Source organism: Cibotium barometz, chromosome 14 (genome assembly GCF_041138505.1).
Source record: "Cibotium barometz isolate CiBa-2024 chromosome 14, ASM4113850v1, whole genome shotgun sequence".
Classification (NCBI taxonomy): Eukaryota; Viridiplantae; Streptophyta; class Polypodiopsida; order Cyatheales; family Cibotiaceae; genus Cibotium; species Cibotium barometz.
Window position 1 is genome coordinate 36,440,370 of NC_141059.1, and position 23,096 is coordinate 36,463,465.

Sequence of the window (23,096 nt, forward strand, 5' to 3'; positions counted from 1 at the left end):
CCTCCCTCAACTCTTGCATTTGTTTGACCTCTTTCCAAATATTTGTTCGCAGATTATACACAAGCATCTTGGATGCAACATCTGGCAATCCTACAAATCCACCCACTGCATACAAATTGCACTCCACAACTGCACAGGAGAAATTGAAGAAGGAATTCGGAGGAGGGGCTGGCATGGATCTCCATTTTTGACCTCTAAAGTCAAACATTTCTGCAAGGAGTTCACCTTTGTCTTCCTGTTCAAAACAGTAACAATACTTCAAACTTCCATGATGCATCACCTTAAACTTCAGTTGAGAAGAAAGAGGACATCATAACAAAGCCGTTATAAGACTTTTTGATCCTTGAAATAAAAAATGTAAGTTCATGCAAAAACCAAGACAAAAAGAGTTCACTCTTTGTAAGATCCCTCCAAGATCTCCCTAAACCCTTTGAAACTTAGTCTATGACTAATATAACTCATACATCATTTGAGAGTCACATGGCACTCCCCCTTGTCCCTAACAATCACCCAACATCACTTGCTTTTTCCGACACTCCCCCACAAGTGATGAACTACTACCACCATACATATATTAGATCTACACTCTTGGTCATTTGCTAGAGTGATCTATCACAGGTGCCTCATAGGTTAAATGTTGGCTTAGGGCTTGAAGTTTTACACAAGGGTAGGAATACAATGAGTGGATTTAAACATAAGGTGTGAGAGGTGCCCTCTTCCATCAATTAGAAGAGATGTTCCGATTGTTGGCATATTCGGAGCTTCATCCATGTGATACAGCCCTTATATGTGTTATTGTGTGTGTATGCCTGTGAACCACCTCTTATGAGGAGATAAGATAAGTGTGCCATGTGGCAACACGTGTCTGTGTGATTGTGTGGAGTCATAAGGTAAGGTTTTATCCTTACAAAAAGGCATTGTACTCATCAATCTATGATATCAATCTAATCATTGTTGTATGTGCACTACCTTCTCTCTCTAGAGCCATGTTACACTCTCTATCTCTCTCTCTCTTTCTCTCAATCTCTCTACATATAGCCTCCATGGAGCACTTTCATCCACCCCAGACCTGTATAACCCTAAGCCTTGAGCCAAAATTGGTATCAGAGCCCAAGTACATGTTCTCTATTTTTCATGGTTTGCAAGCTTTTTTGCTCCACCAGCAGCAAGCCATGCCACCTATACACGGTTCTACCACCATCTGCCTAGTCGCCTCTTCGCGACTCTGCCACCATCTGCTCAGGCGACGCTAGCGTGGAGACCTCTGCCATCCTTCTCCCAAGCTGAGCCGCCACCCTGCCTGGCTAACCCTTTTTCTTAACCGCCAAGTCTTCCTCGCCGGCAACCCTTCTCTCTGAGCTACACTCCATCGATTGCCCTCAGCATTGCAGCACCTCGTGCATCACCAGCAGCAGCCACATCACCTGCCTGCTAGCAATTCATCAACATTTAAAAATTTCGGGAATTTTCAAAATTCTGCCCCCATAGGAGTAGTAGCATCGAAACAATGCTGCAAAAAGGGCGACATCACCGGCATCCAGGGGAGAGTCTTCTTCCTTGATATTTTCATTTAATTTTCTATGTGTGTGAGTCTCATGGGTTCTCTGCCCGGGATGTCAGGGTTCTACCACCATCCCTTATATGTGTTATTGTGTGTGTAAGCGTGTGAACCACCTCTTATGAGGAGATAAGTGTGCCATGTGGCAACACGTGTGTGTGTGTGTGTGTGTGTGTGTGTGTGTGTGTGTGTGTGGAGTCATAAGGTAAGGTTTTATCCCTACAAAAAGGCATTGTACTCACTATCTACAGGTACTCCGATTTGTCTCATAGGCCGAGTTCGGTCTTTTGGAAGACGTTAATAAAATCTTTCTCTCTCTCTCTCTCTCTACACAGCCTCCATGGAGCGCTTTCATCCAGCCTAGACCTCTGTAACCCTAAGCCTTGAGACCAATACCAATAATTGGCCTCCTTGGAAAGCCCCTCCATTTGGTTCTTCTTTGGTCATTATGTTTTGAGTCTTCTTTTTGTTCCAACAATCTTTTTCTCCATGTGGCCTAGCTTGCCACAAAAGCTGCACTTTACTCTGGCTCTTGGTCCTTTACTGAAGAATGCTTTCTTCTCATTATGTGATGAAGGTCCACCCTCTTTGACTTCAAGTCCTTTCTCCTCTTGAATCAAGGCTGCTTCAATGCCGATGAGGGTTGGATCAGGTGGATTTTTCAAGGTAGCCACCAATGGGTTAAATGCTTCCAAGGTCAAACTCCTGAGAAGGATTATGGCATCCTCATCATCCATTGGAGCTCCAACACATGAAAGTTGTTGCATGACACTTTTCATTTTGTTTAAGTGAGCTTGAAGTGACTTACTTTCTTTGATGTTCAATCCAAAAAACTGAATTTTTAAACTAATTTTAAGAGTTCTTTTGTTTGGCACTGAACAACTTTACTACTACATCCCATGCTTCTTTTGAATTTTCTGAATTTTCTTTCGACGATCCCCAACACTTTTCCCCTCCACTCACAATTACCCAAAGTTCATCCTTCATGAGTACAAATTTAAGGTTTACTTGCCATTTATGGAAAAGGTCTTAGCAATGGAGTGACCCAATGCCAGTGTCTAGTCCCTTACAAAGGCAGAGAGATGTACTAAGAGTAATTTTATATAATTAACTCTTCCCAATTTTAAAAACTGTCAAACCAAAGAATACCCTATTTTAGGAGAGCAAATTAGGGCAACAAACCAAGGGGGGAAATGGATTTGATGATGCACTATAGATGCTCCATTCAAGGTCTCCTTGCAATAGATGAGCTCAAACACTTTGATTCTTAATGATTTTGGAGCTTGGGAAAAGAGGGAAAAAACAAGCTTAGTAACTAATTAGTGATGCTATTGATTTTGCTAACTAGGGTTGTCCTAGGATACATAGATGATCAAGGGATGGTGGTTGGCTCTCATACCAAGTTGAATTTCATACCTATAGAGGATTAGGGTGTGTAGAAATGATTAGCGTCAATATTTTGACATAATAAGAAGCAAGAACATGGTCGGACTAATGACAAACCTAGAGCATAATAACAAGGCAAGAGATTTAGCAAAAAGCTCATATGATATTCCATTAGGTAGAGGGCCTTTGTATAGACTTGAGTACATCTTCATTAGCTAGTAATTGTGACTCCTAAGCTTGATTAAGCCATAGGACCACCTCCCTAGAAGTGAGCACCCACTTGGGCCTTTTCTCACCTTCTTCTAGGTGCCCTCTTTTATCCTTCGTATGGGCTACATACACCTTCACATTTGGGCTTCTTTTGAGCAACTGAATCTTAGTCTATGACTAATACAACTCATACATCATTTGAGGGTCACATGGCACTCCGCCTTGCTCCAAACATTCACCCAACATCAGTTGTTTTTTCCAACAAAGGGGTTGGAAAGGTGTGCGGAGTTCACCTAGACTAGGGACGAGGGCAATCTCTGGCGAGGGACCCATCTGACAAAAAATGAAGCACTAGCCAAGAAGGCCTATGTACTCCACCCGCTGAAGAATGAGGTCCCCCCCGAAGGCATTGAAGAGAGTGACGTGTGGTACAGTCTCCGGAGAGGAAATGCTGATGCGGAGTGAGGGAATCCTAGCCACCCGCACCAACATCGAGTAGAATGTCTCATCGGGGATTCAAACACTTGCCCCATCGTTCTCCCGCTAATGGGGAGATGTGGAAGGTCCTTCGGAAGGCCTCAAAAATAGACTATGGCCGGGAATCCAGACACTCTAGCTAGAGGGTCAGAAGCGGGATCGAAATCGCATTGCGTCTTGGTCCTAATAGAGTTAGGGTTCTTGCAAGGCTAAAGAGGATGGAACCTCTCCATTGCTGTTGGTACAAGCATTAAGAGAGAGAGAGAGTTAGAGAGAGAAACTCAATACTCTAGAGAGAGATGATTGCAAGACTCAATGTAGATTGATTCGATTAAGTGAAGTATACCAAGTACATGCTTTTTTCAGGTTACAAACCTTATCTTTTGACTCACATAAATCACATACACATATGGGGACATGACACATGGCACACACTTATCTTATCCAGATATAAGGGTGTGTTCACACCTAGGCAAGTGCTCACACACACATACATATGAACAAGGTCACACACATATACATAGCCCTTTTGGAGACAATTCACACACGAACACAAGCGGGTACACAAACATGAGTACATACAGAGGATGGACACACATACGAGATCCGAAATACCCAAGAAAACCCCCCTTTGGAGCGAAGGTGGTGACACCCCAAAGCAAAGAAGATGCTACCACCTAACCCATCCATCCTCCTTAAGAGCTAGACTCACCATCTGCACCTCCCATGCCATGGTAGTCTCTCATATTAGGGTAAGACTGACATAGCGATGCCAGCACTTAAGTCACCCCCTAGCTCCTATTTGGGATAAACTGGAAAAAAAAGAGAGCCTTTTATAACACAAGGCTGTACAAACATTTAGACGAGAAAACATATATACCTAGATGAATCCAGGAACATGCCCAAATTCACCTTTTACGAACGTGCATGTTATATACTCATGGTAGTCAACCCACAAGACTATATAACTATCAACTCCATTATGCATAGTATGGACTAGATACTACGACATCCCCACTAATGTCATCAATGCCCAATAGTGGGTGTAGAACTCTGTATCAAGATATGCTCTCACACACGCACTCCACACACACACATAAGAGCATATATTCACACAAAGCCCTTCGTACTGAGTTTCTGTCAAACCTCCGACGATGCAGGGCAACCATAACCCAATGTGGAGAGAAACATTTAGGCGAGAAAACATAACCCAATGTGGAGGTTTAGAACTCCAATATACCATGATAAGGAGTGTGCAATCAAAACTTTATGATCCTATTTTAAAACTTCGTATTAGGATGCTTCCAACTATACATTTCTATACAAACATTTAGGCAAGAAAACATAACCCAATGTGGAGGTTTATAACTCCAATATGCTTTTCATGATAAGGAGTGTACAATCAAAACTTTATGATCCTATTTTAAAACTTCGTATTAGGATGCTTCCAACTCTATATATTTCATGAACATGAGGACTTCGTAATAGGTTGCTTCATCTATAGAATTAGTTCAACCAATGTATATACCTAGATGAATCCAAGAACATGCCCAAATTAGTTCAACCAATGTATATATAGTCCATTGCACAATAATACAAGGTTTGTCTTCTTCAACAATTTTGTTCATTGCCTTGTCCGTCATATAAAAATTTACTTTGATTGGGTTGATTATTACTTTACAAACTCAAAACTACTCCTTTTGATGAACTAACTGACAAACACTTGCTTAAACATATGATCTATCTTTGGTTCTAGGTGAAGATATTGAGGGAAGGGCCACATTGGCCCACAAAGAGAAGCGCGAGGTATTGGAAGGCAGGCACTGCTTAATATGTGAACTAGAGCTCAATGTAATACACCTTATACTCCTCAACAAAACGGTGTTGCTAAGAGACGTAATCATACTCTTATGGAGATGGCCAAGTGCATGCTTAAAAGCAAGGATTTACCAAGTAGATTTTGACTTGAGGCTGTCATATGTGCCAACTATGTTCTGAACCGTTGTCCCATTAAAGCCTACAGCTTCTGAGGCTTGGAATAGCAAAATCCCACTAATTACTCATATGAGAGTCTTTGGTTGGCTGGCTTCTGTGCATGTATACCCACAAAGACATAAACTTGATGCAAAGGCCATTAAATGTATCTTTATAGACTACAGCAATGAAAGAAAAGGGTATCGACTTTATGTGATTGCTACAGGCAAAACCATTGTGTCACGATGTTATCTTTGATGAATTTTTATCTCGGCCATTACTTTCATGCCAAAAACAACTTTCAATTGGACCTTAAGATGTCTTTGATACATTGCTGCCTTTATTTGGGTCACATATTGATGTAGAGCCCACTTTGGCTCGTTTACAATCATCACATCATGCTGAAATTCCTGAAATCCAGCCACCTAACACTACTCAAATTGGTCCTAATGTGCCACATGTTGACGAAGATACCTTGGGTGATGCATTAGACAATGAACATGCACCTATTCGTGTGGACATGTCATCTCCAGCTCTCTTTTACTCCATTTTATGCCCCTTTTTATCTAGTTATTTATTTAATATTTTGAAGGATTTCTCCCATATTCTTAGGCTATTTTAGGCATTTTATCAATCGTGGACATTTGTCCTCCAATGCTACTGGCTGACTGTTCTACATGAGATGTATATAAGCATGGCCATTGTGCATCAGTGGCAGCATCTACTCCAGACCAGTGGCATTTTTATCAGTCGTGGACATTTTGTCATGTGCACCCTGCACTGGGTACACTGTGTAACTCGCCCGGAAAGCGCGGGAGTGGGTTTGCATCACTTTAACCATGAGCATAATTAAACATTTCGGCATTTAATCATAGCCATTAAACAATCCACAAAGCTGAAAGTAAAAGTTGCACATCTAACACTGCATAGAGGCCGGAATGGGCCGACCCCCCCCCTTTGGAGTATTTTATTACCCAAGGAGAATAATATCATGTACATGCTTTGAGGGCCTTACTCTCCCCACGGGAGATGCCGGATTATCCATATACAAATGCCATAACACAACCCAACACGAAGCTACCAAGCCAAAACACAGGCTCTAGAAATGCCGAACCAACAATATAATCCATATACCTCCGTGTGGATACTGATTCTTCCCCAAAAACCACGGGTCTTCATGCAATAGAGCTGGTACAGCAAGTACACCTCTCCATTCAGCCGGTACAACAAGTACATTGGTTGGTACAGTCGGTACAGTGACTAGTACAACAAATACAATGGTTGGTACAACCGATACAAGTACAATTGCTGGTACAACAAGTACAATGGCTGGTACAACAAGTACATTGGCTTGAACAAGCAAGTGGCAAGTACAACAAGTACAAGGACTGGTACAAGCAATACAATGGCTGGTACAACAGGTACAAGAGCTGGTACAACAAGTACAATGGCTAGAAATCATAATAAATGATTAAATACCCTTGCCTTTAGTATTTCTTTGCGATGGAAGCCTCCAAAAAAGTCCCCAACAGCCGGTATTCTTCATGGGCAGCCTTCAAGAGAGAGAAAGAGAGTAGCCATCATTCGGGCAACCTGTAATGGTGGTAGAGGCTAGTGTGCAGCAACAGAGCCTCTTTTAATGAAGAGAGAGGGCTCCAATTTATAGATTTGGGACTCCCATGAGTGAAAATGGAAAGAGAAGGCTATGATGACAAGTGGAGAGCCACACAAAAGCTGAAGTGACAAGTGTGAGGCCACTTGTCTCACTTTGATCCGCTTTCTAACAAGTGTCAGGCCACTTGTCTCACTTTGGTCCACTTTCTTGCCACATCTCCCAATCTAAGAGATGGGTCTTTCCATAAACTTTATCTCTAAAAATATCCCAACTGGTAGACATTCTGTCATAGGCACTTTGCCAACTCTTGGTATCTGCTCAATTCCAGATGTAATGACGCGAACAGAATTTCCATCGGAGTGGGGCCAAAAATAGCAACTCTCCTAAATTTTAGAAGTGTGATTCTTTGTATTGTAGGATAATCCCCCATTCCCAAAGCTTGTACTTTCCAAATATTTAGACATCTTGGAGTCCACCAGACCCCTTTCATACTAGGAAATGTCCAAGCTGGTGACATCCTCCCCAACTTCTTAAAAGTTGTCCGCCACTTTAAGCTTCAAGCCATATATCCAAGATATAATCATGTCCCATCAAGTGGGCGAGACGAGACAGTCTCAAAAATTCAATATAACTAAAAAAATCCACGTCCCAAAGAAACGGGTGAGACTAAATAAGTCTCCATAATACCAATATCAAAATCATGTCCCAAAATAAATAGGCGAGACAAAAACAGTCCCATAAGTCCAAATATCATAATCATGTCCCAAAATAAATGGACAAGAATTCCATGGAAGATATGATAGACACAAGCACAAGAGCCAACTGTGGCTCAAAAGAGTCAAATAAGTATATCCTAGACATGGCAATAAGAGTCAACCATGTCTCCATATAGAATATACTAGATACGGGCATAGAGCCAACGGTATCTCCAAACAATGTATGTCCAAACATGGGATATTAAATCCAAATCCATAATCCAATAACTCAAGGCACACAAACAGGTGCTAGTCCAAAGCACAAACATGCTCAAGGCACAGAAAGAGGTGCCAATCCACATGACTAATATCATGTACAAGCTTTGAGGGCCTTACTCTCCCCACGGGAGATGCCGGATTATCCATATACAAATGCCATAACACAGCCCAACACGAGGCTACCAAGCTGGAACACATGCTGTAGAAATGCCGAACCAACAATATAATCCATATACCTCCGTGTGGGTACTAATTCTTCCCCAAAAACCACGGGTCTTCATGCAATAGAGCTGGTACAAGTACACCTCTCCATTCAGCCCGATACAACAAGTACATTGGCTGGTACAACTGATACAGTGGCTGGTACAACAAGTGCAATGGCTGATACAACAAGTACAAGTACAACAGGTACAAGTACAACAGCTAGTACAATGGCTGGTACAATGGTTGGTACAACCAGGTGGCAAGTACAACAAGTACAAGGATTGGTACAACCAATACAATGGCTGGTACAACAGGTACAAGGGCTGGTACAACAAGTACAATGGCTAGAAGTCATAATAAATGATTAAATACCCTTGCCTTCAGTATTTCTTCGCGATAGAAGCCTCCAAAACAATCCCCAACAACCGGTATTCTTCATGGGCAGCCTTCAAGAGAGAGAGAAAGAGAGTAGCCATCATTCGAGCAGCCTGTAACGGTGGTAGAGGCTAGTGTGCAGCAACAAAGCCTCTTTTAATGAAGAGAGAGGGCTCCAATTTGTAGATTTGGGGCTCCCATGAGTGAAAATGGAAAGAGAAGGCTATGATGACAAGTGGAGAGCCACACAAAAGCTGGAGTGACAAGTGTGAGGCCACTTGTCTCACTTTGATCCGCTTTCTAACAAGTGTCAAGCCACTTGTCTCACTTTGGTCCACTTTCTTGCCACATCTCCCAATCTAAGAGATGGGTCTTTCCATAAACTTTATCTCTAAAAATATCCCAACTGGTAGACATTCTGTCATAGGCACTTTGCCAACTCTTGGTATCTGCTCAATTCCAGATGTAATGACGCGAATAGAATTTCCATCGAAGTCAGGCCAAAAATAGCAACTCTCCTAAATTTTAGAAGTGTGATTCTTTGTATCGTAGGATAATCCCCCATTCCCAAAGCTTGTACTTTCCAAATATTTAGACATCTTGGAGTCCACCAGACCCCTTTCATACTAGGAAATGTCCAAGCTGGTGACAATGACACACTGGCATGATCATCAGCGCAGCATTTGTATAGAAGTAGCAACTTTTTGAGGAATATTTGTCATACGGCGTGACCCCATTGTGAGCCCTCAATCCAAGGACAGGCAGGCACCAACTACATAGGTCAATCTCTGAAATAGAGGTTGGTCAAGTGTCAGTCCTCTTAACCCACTTGGAGAATTCATCATACAGGCGCATGTAGATGCCTGCCATAGCCTTAGATGCATAAGTAGGCATTTTTTAGGATCATTGCATTTAGAAGGGGCCAACCCTAAGGCCAGCTCCGAGACATCCCAATGTGGGCTAGCCTTGCAGAGGGTATCCAAACCCTTGCCACATGCCAAGGGCAGTCCGTCAGCCCTATGTGGGGTTAGGTGACCAGTCAGCTAGGCCAGACATCTAGTCAGCCAGCAACCAACCAACCCTACAACCCAACCAGTAGCCGACAGGGCATTTACAGCAACCGACAGAGTTTATAGCAACCAACTGGCATTTAATGTAGTTGTGGGAAAAATACCAACAGGCCAACAGCCTTCTTGTTGGGTCGGGGAGGATACCTACAGTACAACTCTAATGCACACACACCGAGATAGAAGCACAGGAGAGAGAGAGAGAGAGCAAGAGAGAGAGAGAGAGAGAGAGAGAGTGTAAGGTGCTCGAAAGTGTGTACTTGATAATAATAAGATGTGCAGGTACAAGTACAATATAACCTAGGGCTAAGTGCCCAACACACATAAGTGTGTTCACAAGGGGAAAAAACCTCTGTCCAATCATAGGGAAAAAATGCCTGTGAGTAGGGTCTGTTCACACTAGAACTTCCCGGAGGACCAGATGGTCAACAACCCCCCCTGAAGTGAACAGTGTGAACGAAACAGGGTGTAGCAGACTACCTTGGTAGCGGCTGTAAGCTCAAAGCTTTGCGGAAAGCTTCAAACTTTTCCCTTGAAAGAGGCTTCGTAAACCCATCTGCTACATTGGCATGTGTAGGCACAGAAGCCAAGTCAATCTCTCTTGCATGGAACCTTTCCCTGACATAATGATCGTGAACCTCAATATGCTTTGTGCGGGTATGAAAAACTAGGTTTCGTGCAACTGCCAAAGCACTCTGACTGTCAATATAAATGGTGGTAGGAGACTGTTGTCCAACACCAAGATTGGCTAATAGACGTCGTAGCCAAACACATTCCACAGTAGTTGTAAATGCTGCCCTGTATTCAACTTCATAGCTAGAAGTGGCCACTGTAGGCTGCTTCTTACTGAGCCATGAAATGCATGAGTCACCAAGAAGAAAACAGTTACCACTGGTTGGCACCCTTGTGTCATAGCATCCTGCCCAATCACTGTCTATGTATGCCTGCAAGCATAATGTAGAAGACGTGCCATAGAATAAGGCAAAGTTTGATGTGCCTTTAAGATATCTGAAAACACGTTTACATGCTTGCCAATGCCTAGTGCTTGGACAATGCATGAACCTGCTCAACTGGGAACCAGCATACTGAATATCCAAACAAGTAGAGCATAAGTAAATGGCCTGTTGATAGGTGGCAACATCAAATGGCTCTCTAGCATGCTCAAGTGACAGCTTTAAACCTGGTTCCACAGGAGTGGAAACAGACTTACAATCTGACATTTGAAACCGCTCAAGGAGCTACTCAACATATCTCTTTTGAGATGGCATAATACTCCCCTCAACGGAGACAAACTGTATGCCCAAGAAGTAATGCAAATGCCCCATATCTGTGACATCAAATGCATGCTGTAAATCAACTTTGAAAGCTGAAATATCACCCTTTTCAAGGCCAGTAATGAGCATGTCATCAACATAAAGAATGATGATGAGTACATTGTCCCCAGGCTGTAAATGAGCCTGTATGGGCTCCACATTATCCACATTTGAATTGAATAAAGGCAACAATGCATCCTCTAGCCCAATTGATGGTTTTTTTGTGCATGAAAGAATGGACTGAGATGCATACTCATCAAAGATAACATCCTTGGATACAATGATCTTGCCCGTAGCAAGCACATAGAGCCGGTATCCCTTGCTCTCACTGCTATAGCCAACAAAAATGCATTTGATTGCCTTTGCATCAAGTTTATGTCTTTGTTGTGTGACATGCACATGTGCCAAACACCCAAAGCCTCTCATATGCGTCACCACTGGAATCCTGCCATTCCATGCCTTATAGGCAGTCATATATATCAAGGCTTTGATGGGGCAACGGTTAAGCACATAATTTGCACACATAACCGCTTCAAACCAAAACTTACTAGGCAGATCCTTGCTCTTGAGCATGCAACATGCCATCTCCATGAGTGTATGATTACATCTCTCTGCAACTCCATTCTCCTAAGGAGTATAGGCGGTAGTACACTGATGGGAAATACCATGTAACTGCATGTAAGATGTGAACTCATTTGACAAATATCCCCCCCCCCCCCCCCCCCCCCGCGCAATCTGTACGCAATGTGACAAGCTTGTGTCCACAAGCATTTTCAGCCATGGGACGGAAATGCCCTCATAGTACCATCTCAAGGAAAAGAATTCCTCTGCATCTTTCCAAGAATGCATCCCTCACATACATGCTTGACTGGAACCTACATAGGAGGAAGCTCATGAACCATATTTTGCTTCTGCAAGTGTACAAGAGATGGGAAATTCAAGTGACCAAACCAAGCATGCCATAACTCGGTGTCACTCAACACACGTGAAGTGAAAACAACCATAGCATCATGATTCATGAGAGTGTGTACTCCTATCATACATATCAAGCTTATACAAGCCACTGCCCAATGTCCTAGAAAGTGCAAGAGAATTTGTCTCTTCTGTCATACACTGAGCAACAATGGTCCAAGAATTGAACTTTAGACCCAGATAATGCAAGAGCTGAAACAGAGATAAGATTCTTCTTAATGCCTGGCACATACAAAGTGTCACAGAGAGTAAAACTCTCTCCATTACAAGCTGTTAGCTCCACACTGCCAATGCCTTTAATGGCATAAGAGGCATCATTGGCACAGATGACTATGCCACCTGGAGGAGAATCCTGCAATGTAGTAAATAGTAACCTGCATGCAGTGATGTGCTTAGAAGCACCACTGTCAAAGTACCAATCACCAGCTGAAATAGACATACAAGAAGCAGGCAAACTGCATGTGACAACCAATGAATATCCCTCATGGGCAAAGTTGGCCTCTTCGTTAGTGTCCACTGTAGCAGCCAAGCCCTACTGCTTCTTCTTCTTCTCACTCTCAATCCTCTTTCTGCACTCATCAAGATGACCAGGCTTCTTGCAATAGTTGCATCTATTCTTCTTCTTGGTGTCACTCTCCTTGGAAGAGGTAGGATTTGAATGGACTGGTGGTTTGCCCTTAGGCTTACCACTGGATGAAGCCCCAAATTTACCTTTATGGCAATCAAAGGCACCGAATGCCTGATCCGCAAAAAGCATAGTAGATCTGTTTGACCGAGACTGCTCTTCCTGCAATAAGAGAGCCACTAACTCATCTAAGGTGTACAAATTCGGATTACACTTCATGAGGAGACGAAGAGTGGTGGCAAATCCCTGGTCGGACTCTGGCAACCCCTGAAGTATAGTAGATACAAGTGAACTATCTGGAATGATCTCATCAATGTTGATGAGCTGCTCCCTAAGATCCTTAATGCGGGTGAGATATATGTCCATAGAATCACCCTCATTCATATGCTCAGTATCAATCTTCTTTCGAAGATAGGCCACACGAGCATCATTGCGAACCTAATACAACGAAGCAAGTACATCCCATGCACCTTTTGCAGAAGTGCATGAACGGATATGTGGTATAACTTGCCTCTTGCAAGACAGGGCAATCCTTTGCATCCCACCTGAGTTGTTCCTGTGTAGGTGGCAAGGGTGCTGAAGTGACACCACCACCTGAAGATGCAGCATCACCTGCATCCACAACCTGTGTTGCTGTAGCAAGAACAATGGGTCTAGGTTCTGTTCCAAATACATACACCCACAAATTCTTGGCAACCAATACATGTTTCATCATGTATGCCCACATAGGATAGTTGGTGCCATCCAACTTATCCTCACCTATAAGCATGCCAAATACATCATTGCTTGCCATTTCAACCTACAAAAGATACTGTGTCCCACACCAAATGCAAATATCCACTACGCTGCAAGTGTCCTGCTGTTGATTGTACCCCAATAGGCACAAATAGCTCGTTGATTTGTATGACCTGCAAATGTATAAAAATGACAAGTGTAGGGATAGATGATTTACGGGTGAGTGTACTGCCGAATCCGATGCAGAAAAACCCCCAAATGTCAAATCCAGAAGGTAGAAGCCACCAATGGTCCAATTCCGAGCCCAATGTCGAATAGCAAGCCTCCAATGCGAAAAGCCCCAAATTAATTGTTCGATTTGGTGCTGCAGGAAATCGATTTTTCGAAAGGCCGCAAATCGGGCAAAATCCTCAAATTTCTAGACAATTTCCAATGAAATGCCTGTCAATGTCGATCCAATGCTTGCAAAAAATGTGAAAAGCCCCAAATTTTACAGGTGAAATCGGAGTAGATATGAGATTTCGGGAAGAGGGAAATTTGTAAAAATGCCCAATTTTAGAGAAGGGGAAAATGTGCTCATAGTGAAGAGGTATGGTGAAGTAGGTGGGCGCTTGGGTACAGCAGGTACTGTAGGTGGACAGCTGTACAACGGGCGACAATACGGGCTGCTGTACGGACATGAGAAATCAGCTGAGGGCTGTACAGACAGATGCGGCAAAGCGAGGCGAACACACGGCTGATGTCAAATCTGATTTTAGGGTTTGGTCGTACAACTATTCGACTGGTCGTACAGCTGAAAATTAGGGTTTTTGAAAACGCCTCCAGAATCAGATTCGCAGGTTTGGTCAAATTCAAGGAAAAAAACCCTAAAACGAGCTGAAAACCCCTAAACTGCTGAAACCCTAAAATCAGCAAATTCAGAGGTGCAACTGTAGGGACAGAGGTGAAAACCCTAATTGCAAAGATGCAGATCCCAATGGAGGGGGTGACACTGCTCTGATACCAATGTTAGCTCGGGGAGGATACTTGCAGCACAACCCTGATGCACACACCCCGAGATAGAAACACAGGAGAGAGAGAGAGAGAGAGAGAGAGAGAGAGAGTGTGAGGTGCCCGAAAGTGTGTACTTGATAATAATAAGATGTGCAAGTACAAGTACAATATAACCTAGGGCTAAGTGCCCAACACACATAAGTGTGTTCACACCGGGAAAAAACCTATCTCCAACCATAGGGTAAAAATGCCCGTGAGAGTAGGTTTGTTCACACTAGAACTTCCCGAAGGACCAAATGGTCAACACTTCCCAGGCAGCCAACCAGCAGCAGTAGGCCATATAAATACATGGGCCTCAGTCCCACACAAAATATTCAGGTAATTCAACCATCTTATTGAGGAATGTAGGAAGCGCATTGAGAGTGAAGAAAAAGAAGCAGCAAGGTTTGGCTGCTACTTGCTACTGTGGACACTAAAGAAGAGGCAAACTTTGCTCGAGGGATATGCATTAGTGGTTACATGCAGTTTGCATGCTTCTTGTTTGTCTATCTCAGCTAGAGATTGGTACTTTGACAATGGTGCTTCTAAGCACATCACTTCTTGCAGAGATCTATTTGCCCCAAAAAAAAAAAAAAAAAAAAAATCAGAAAGGAGACTTCTATTAAGTATGAAAAAATTTTACAAAATGGAGATTTCACACAAAAAAAGTTGGAGATCTCAACCAATCACGAGCCCTGTGCTGCCAATAGGGTCCCGAGTGAGGACGTGAAAAAGATACCAATGTCCCACTCTCTCATAAACTGGCCGCGCTTCCTCTCCGCAGCCCTCGAAGATCCCTGGATTTTGGCCCAGGTAGCCATGATGGTGTGAATAATCACTCCAAATCTTGAAAGACACTGAGAAAAAAGAACGGGAGTACCCTCAATGGCCTCAGTGCATCTAGCCTTCGAGATATTCCAGGCTGAGATGCTAGCAATAATCTCCCAAGAGCTGTCTAACCTCTGTGCCGGAGGAACAAAGTGTGAAAGTGGCAAATCCTGAAGACAACACTACCGAGCAACTCCTTGCCTAACCATAATGGCCAAGCTCCTGTCAATCCCCTCGAATCTCAACTGCGGCGGCCCAGACTGTGTCAACCAAATGATAAAACCAAAAGAAATGATAGCATCCCTCTTAATCCTACCAAAGAGGTGTGCAATCGCAAACCAAACCCTCTGTGCTTCCCTGCATTCCCATAAACCTGCACATCTAGGGCAAGCTGGGCAAGCACCAGTAACTGACCTCCACTGATTGGTGGCTAGACCACCATAAAGAGAAACCTAGATAAAGGAAGAAATCTATGGCTTCCTATAAGAATGCCACAATCTCCGCCAAAAAACCCTCTAAATGTCTGTCGAAATGCCGTAAGATTCCCAATGGGGTCTAAGAGTAGGGACACTCTGAATGTGTCCCAAGATAAGATGTCTGGCATTCCGCACCATATAACTGAAAAAAGGCATGCTTTTCAAGGGGTTACAAGCATCCTTCCACACCCACTCACCGGGGTCCCAATGTCTATTTGCCAATTTGCAGGATTCACCTCCAAGTGGCATAGTTATGTGTGCCAATGGTGCCTCTTACTCCATTAAAGGCATTGGCAAAGTGGAGCTAACAGCATGTAATGGGGATAGCTTTACTCTTTGTGACACTTTATATATACCAGGCATTAAGAAGAATCTCATTTCTGTTTCAGCCCTTGCATTATCTGGGTTTAAGGTTCAGTTTTCTGACCATTGTTGCTCAGTGTATGACAGCAGAGATTCAGCTTCTCTTATGCTTTCTGGGACATTATGCAGCGGCTTGTATAAGCTTGATATGTATGACAGGAGTACTTATTCTCATGATGCTATGATTGCATCCACCTCCCGTGTGTTGAGTGACACTGAGTTATGGCATGCTCGGTTTGGTCACTTGAACTTCCCATCTCTTGAACGCTTGCAGAAGCAAGGGCCCTCTCTGCTATCATCTGCGTTTTACATCTGCTGGTACAGGCCACCTACATCAGGCTGATTTCAGCATTTCACATCAGGCTGACATCAGCGTTTCACATCAGGCTTACATCAGCCTGTCTTCAAAGTTTACATCAGGTGTACATCAGCATTTTAAATCAGCAGACATCAGCATTTCACGTCAGGTTTACATCAGCCTGTCTTTAGCGCTTACATCTGGGCTGACATCAGCGTTTATCTTCAGCCTTACTGCAGGCTTACATCAGGGCTCACATCACTGCTTACATCAGCATGTCATCTGCGTTTTACCACAGCCCATAGGACAGCAGCCCCCTCTGCTATACATAGAGCATATCAGCGTTTTTGCCTCAACTCTCACCATCGGGACAGCAGCCCACTCTCTGCTCCATCATACCATCGGGATGGCAGCCCACTCTCTGCTTCACCATCGACATCACTTCAGGTACACAGCACCCATGTCACCGGAGCTTGCACCACCCGGGATGGCAGCCCTCTCTACTCCACCCCTCAGGTACACAGCACCCTTGTCATCAGAGCTTGCTCCACCACCACCACTCGGGACAGCAGCCCTCTCTGCTCTTCCTCTGCCACCTCAGGTACCTCAGCACCCTTGTCATCAAAGCCTACATCACCTCATCTTCCGCTGCCACTACCACCTCGGAGTGCCTCTGCATCCACCTGGAGTGCTTTGCCTCACATCGACGCGAGCCTTCGTCACCAACCGTGCTTCAGCTCCGGGGACCGGCATCATCTCTGCTTCTGCGCTGGTCTTTCTACTCAAAGTCACCTCACACCTGAGGGCTCTTGTACATATTTGCACTCACCATTATATATATATTCACTCACATATTTCATGCTATGTGTTTTTTCTCTAATCTCTCGTACATATGGTCCTTTCATCCTTTTGCCCTCACAAGCTCTTCAAAAGAGGGCAGAAATTAGCGCTAAAAACTACTTCCCCGAGCTCTTTTGTTTTACTTTGATTTGCGTCTGGAACTCAATGATGATGCTCCACAATGTGTCAAAACATTGAGGGCAGCTCAAATCATAGTACAAATGCTTCAAAGATGAGATTTTGAGCTGGATTTGAAGGTGGGTAGAGAATGGTGAAAAATGAATTTGTAGAGTGATTAGATGCTCTAGATAGATGAGGGGATTGTAGAGTGAAAAATGAATTTGTAGAGTGAAAAATGAATTTGTAGAGTGATTAGAGCAATTAGATGCTCTAGATAGATGAGGGGATTGTAGAGGCTCTCATACCATGTGGAAATCGAACATGGTAGCATAATAGTGTCATGGTTTTAGCATAATAGAGTACTAATGACAATTAGCTATTGGATTAACCAAAAAACAAGGCAATGATACGAGATGAACACACACAAATTGCATTAGATGGGTGCCTCTTAAATAAGCTGAGAATACATCATCATTAGCCACTAATTTGGCTCAAGCTCCTATTAATCAAGGGCCACCTCCCCCCACTTTTAGGTGCATTGAATACTGATTGTTGACTATAACTCATCCACTAGACCACTTGAACGAGGCACCCACTTTTGAACTAGTTTGGGGCTGATTCTTGTTCGCATTGCACTCCTTTTTATGTATGTAAGTTACATCAATCCACCTCCATTATATCCTAAGGTTGCATGTCTTCCTTAATGGCAAATCATTGCACCCTTCATCACTTGTATTTCTAACAAAGTTCAAGTTATTTTCCAAACTTAATAAAAACCAAAGTGTGATCTTGAATCCATGAGAGTTTACTCACAAGCTATCATCATTTCTATCATGCATAACATGGACTGCAAACTATGGCATCCCCACTCACATCATTAGTGGCCAAGAGTAGGTGCAAGTTCATTCAGATAGGTTTGTCAAACAAATCTTCATATATAAACCATCAAATCGAGTTTCTAGCACTGCTCCAAAGATGAAGGGCACACTCAGCCATGATGAAGACTAACACTAAAGTGAACACAGACACGTGTGTGCCCGGTAGCTGATTGGAAAATTGCACCACGCTGATGTAAACCTGCATATTAAATTATGAACTTGCTCTCTCCGAAATATTCTTGAAGTTGTCAATCCTATAAGGCCTGTCTGTCTAAGCACAAAAGAGTAACAGAGAGATAATGCAATGGAAGCCTTAGACTCACTCTCAAGCACTCATAGATACCTAAACAATTGTGTTCTCTATGGCTTTTGGGAGTGAATAGCTCAATATACAAACCAGATCCAAATGGCTGAACGTTAAAAGCAGAAAGAACCAATGAAATTTACCTACAAAGTCTCTGAGAACCTCTGTCTCAGCATTTTGGGGCTGCTTTGCTGCTGTTTCCCACCTCTGTAAAAAGCACAGAACGTGTTAGAGAGGGGGTGGACCGTGGGGCAAATGCTGGTCAGTAAGAGAGAATTAACGGGGTAGGAAGTCCCTTATATAGGGCCCAATTGGCAAGCCGGCCTCCTGATCAGGCTACGAAATGGCCATCAAACTAGAAATTGGGTGGCCACACCTGTCTGCCCTGGCCAGATCCTGCCCAGTCCACACGCCCCAATCAGCCCACTACTGTCCTAGTTTGATACCTTCTAATCAGTGAGATATCTTCACATTCGAATCAATCAGCCCACTAGTGTTTAGCGACTTCTATGGTAGGCTTACAGAAGGCTGGCTAACCGGAGTTATTTGGACAATAACTTTTCCTCAAAAAAGATCCCTATACTCCCAATTCTGCATATCTTCCACCAGACTTCCAGTCTTGATCAATTGAGAGACAAAGACGATCCAGACAAGGAAGTACACAACATTCAGTCCAGACCCAGCTACAGAGTTGCTGCACAGCAGGAGCCTAGATCTTGCAGACATCATTGTAAATGATTCATTTTCAATCAATCAGAGTATATATACAATACTTTAGGTTGCACCAGCAAGTCTTCCCTAGCCATCTCTCTTCTCCTTTTCCTATTCTCTGTATGCATTCAACAGTATTATGCTTCCTATTCTCTGTATACATTCAGCTGTATGCATCACAGGAGTCTAAATTATAATAGCACGCTTCCATTAGTGTAAAACTTACATTGCTATCAAAGCATAGGTGCTAGAGCCTAAGGTCTCTGTTATTAATCATGAATACTAGAGGAAGTCTAGTAAGAGAAGGCACAAAACACTCGTTACTGGGCCACCCAAAAAGAAAAAAAAAAGGGGAAGAGGGGCGTTTATACCTGGATACCACCGAGGACGCAGAGCCATGGCTCTGAGAAGCCGTAGTGGGCTCTGTGGTCGAATGCGGCCTCCACAGAGAGGAGATCGCGGAGGCGGCGGCAAACGCACCGGACAACGGCTTGGTCAGGTGTGGACAGCCTCCCCACGCACTGCTGCAGCAGGTGATCGGGAAGGGAGTCCATCTTTGTTACCCACGCAAAACAGAGAAAGAGGGTTGGGGGGGGGGCGGGGGGGGGGGGGGGGGGGGGGGGGGGGAGATGGGGGGGAATTTCCACCCTCACAACTTAGCAGATGGGTCGAAAACTTTCTGCTTGTCTGTTGCCCATTTTTTCAAATGGAATCACACTTTGTGAGGAATGGGTGTGAGGTCATGACTGAGTTGGATTGAGCTTGTATTTTGTGTGTGTGTCCTCATTATTTGTCAGAGTTGATCATCCTTTTGGAAGCAAGTGTGAAAGCTTTGGGAGTTGCCTTGTGTGTGATCTCCAGTGAGAGTTGCTCTACTCTCAAATGGATTAACACTTCATGAGGAGTGACTGAGGTCATGATTGAGTTGAGTGCATGCATAGAGATGGAAAGAGCAAGGGTGAGCTTGTCTTTTGTGTGTGATCCTCATTTGTGAGAATAGTTTGATCATTCTCTTGTCAGAATTCCAGTATATTGGGGCAACCACAATGAAGGGAAACAAGTCATAGGACACAGTATGTACAAATTTAGGCATAATATGCCAACCGCATCAAGTATGTTGTTAGAAGGACTTCCATTGAGTTATCCTTTGGGTCATCTAGAATGTCATCCTTTGGGTCACCATTAAATTCCCCTAGGAAAATGCATCTGAAATCAAGATTCGAAGTAGCCTTCATAGGTGAGTAGTCGAGATCAAGAGGCTCCACATAGATACAATACTATTCCTTTGTAATGTGCTAACAGTACAAAAACTTATAATCACTCTTAGCAATGTTCTCTATAGATGTTGCCTAAGAGTACAAAAACTTATAATCACTCTTAGCAGTGTTCTCTATAGATGTTGCCTCGACCTCCAGTATTGTACAATCTCTGGTGCAGCTTTCTCAATTTCTTCATCACCATTTAACGCATTGGACCTAGAGCTCGGAGCTGTGTCCCCCACCTACTCTTCAGTCTCCATATCCATACTTCCACAAAATGTGGAACATTAACTACTTTCTAGTGATATGTCTACACATAAATAGGCATGCTTTCTCTACCTCAACACAAGACTTTCAAGGGCCATGTCTACATAAATAGGCATGTGTCCTATTTACCTCAACACTTACATACAACAACATTCACAATGTTCTCCCTCCATCTCAGCAGGAGTTGTTTCCTCATCAATATGCACTATATTTTCAATGGTAGCGAGAGTTCTCCTCATTCACTAAGCACTTCTATTACATTGTCAATAATAAGAGAATCACTGTCATCCAAACTTGAAAGACCAAGACCAACCACATAATTTAATTATGTGTCTTTACAAATAGATACTATAAACATTTAAAATTTACATATGTATAGCATACCAAGTATTATGAGTACTCTATTTTGTCGTTATTGACTCTATTCAAAATGTCAGCCAATTTTCTTTAGTTTGTGCTTCCTGCGAGCTTGGCATAGATGGAGGATCCAGTATTTCAATTGATACACAAAACTCAAGATTTACTTCAAGCACCTTTAGAGGCAAACAACACAGTAGTAGAATATAAAAGTGGCTAAACCACAACAGTAGTGTACTAGAACAACAAAATAAGGTTGGAAGCATAGATATTGGTATGCCTGTAGAGTTCAGTGAAGGAATAATGAGTAGAGGGGCTCTTGATCCAAGCCCGTCCTCCTCGAGTCCCCACTAGGTGACCACGACAAGGTCTCAAGATGCAAACCTTGGACACTTGACTCCTAGAAGAGTCCATAAGTGATGAATCAGAAATCCCAAGGAGGAATATTAGCCCCACAGATGTATCACGGTCACAAACCAAGGTATTGGATTCATCAATTATGGACTCCTAGAAGAGTCCATAAGTGATGAATCAGAAATCCCAAGGAGGAATATTAGCCCGACAAATGTATCACGGTCACAAACCAAGGTATTGGTGGATTCATCAATTATGGACTCCTAGAAGAGTCCATAAGTGATGAATCAGAAATCCCATGGAATATTGGCCCCACGGATGTATCACGGTCACAAACCAAGGTATTTGGAGACATATTTGGTGTTGGGTAACCAATGACCTTGCACAAAAAAAGAGGATCTGACCTCTAGTGAAGGCCTAAATAATGAAGAAATGGTTCATTTGATTATTTGAGGTTGTTTGTTTATTCAAAGGAATACAAGGAACTTATAGAAAATCTATATAAATCCATCCTGGGACAAAATGGCAAGGTGGTGGTTGGATTACAGGAAGGTCGGATCTAGGCTCGAGTTTCCTCCCCCGTTTGCTAGACCGAAATATTAAATTATACTAAGTAGATTTTATAATGTCCGCTACATAAAAAGTTTTAATTTATATAGAATTTTAGTTATATTTTTAAGACCCCATTGGGTTTAGAGGTGGTACCATCTTGGTGAACCCCAAGTAGGGAAGGTTTCTAGATTCCCCTTGAGAGGGCAGTCTCAAGAGAGGGGAGCTTGGCCGGTCCTTCACAAGCGGTCTCATAGTGTACCTTGTCGACTGGCTATGGGGAGCTTGGCCGGTCCTTCACAAGTGGTCTCATAGTGTACCTTGTCAACTGGCTATGGGTTTGACTATGGCTATCATGCATGCATGCCATGGAAAGGCTACTCCCCATGGTTGCCAGACTCGACCAGAAGAGCACGATGAAGTTATACAAGCTTATCGCCGGCTGACTATAGTAGGGTAGCTCTAAAAAGAGTTTGTGAATGGGCTACAACCCATGACCTATTCTCTAGAAACCCTGAAGGAGTACCAAGTTTAGATGATGTATGGGACAAGGTTTGGAACTCTACTGAGACGGTGAATGTGTAGTGTTTATTCCCTTAGGGAATCATTGGGGACTATTTGAGAAAAAGATGGATTACGAAGGCCTCAAAGAGCAGTATCACTGGGATTAAGAGAGAGACGCTCCTTAATAAGTGAAAAGGTTGGCTTGATGACTTGTATTGAGATTATCTTGTATATAAGTTTCTTGTGAATAAATAAAGAGGTTGAGTTTCTTTTCTAAAGACTCACACCTAATAAAAGTGATTATGTTGACACATTCCACACATGGTACCCCAAAGACCTACCGATCCCAACCCTCATGAACCTATAGAGTTTTCTAGATTTTCAAAAAGTCATTATGATTGAGCCAAGGTAGATATTTGATGAGAGTAGTCATTCATTTCTATCCCCCTCAAGTGTGAAAAGTACAATTTG

General features: G+C 43.1%; 1 protein-coding gene across 2 annotated transcripts in view; it reads right to left on the reverse strand.

The window, feature by feature from the left end:
• The window catches only part of LOC147631965 (F-box/kelch-repeat protein At1g30090-like), a 21,434-nt gene extending 1,358 nt beyond the window's left edge, over positions 1–20,076 (reverse strand). Inside the window, exons 1-3 of one of the 2 annotated variants that reach the window (XM_086808504.1) lie at positions 19,707–19,846; positions 18,768–18,831; positions 1–235 (exon numbers count right to left, since the gene is read on the reverse strand). The exon at positions 1–235 is cut by the window's left edge and continues 1,358 nt beyond it. In XM_086808504.1, the coding sequence (XP_086664630.1) occupies positions 1–208 (208 nt within the window). In that variant the 5' untranslated portion in view covers positions 209–235; positions 18,768–18,831; positions 19,707–19,846. Of the gene's footprint in view, positions 236–18,767; positions 18,832–19,706 lie in introns of both variants that reach the window. The other variant, XM_086808503.1, reaches the window with a different exon arrangement.
• Positions 20,077–23,096: the final 3,020 nt, after the last annotated feature.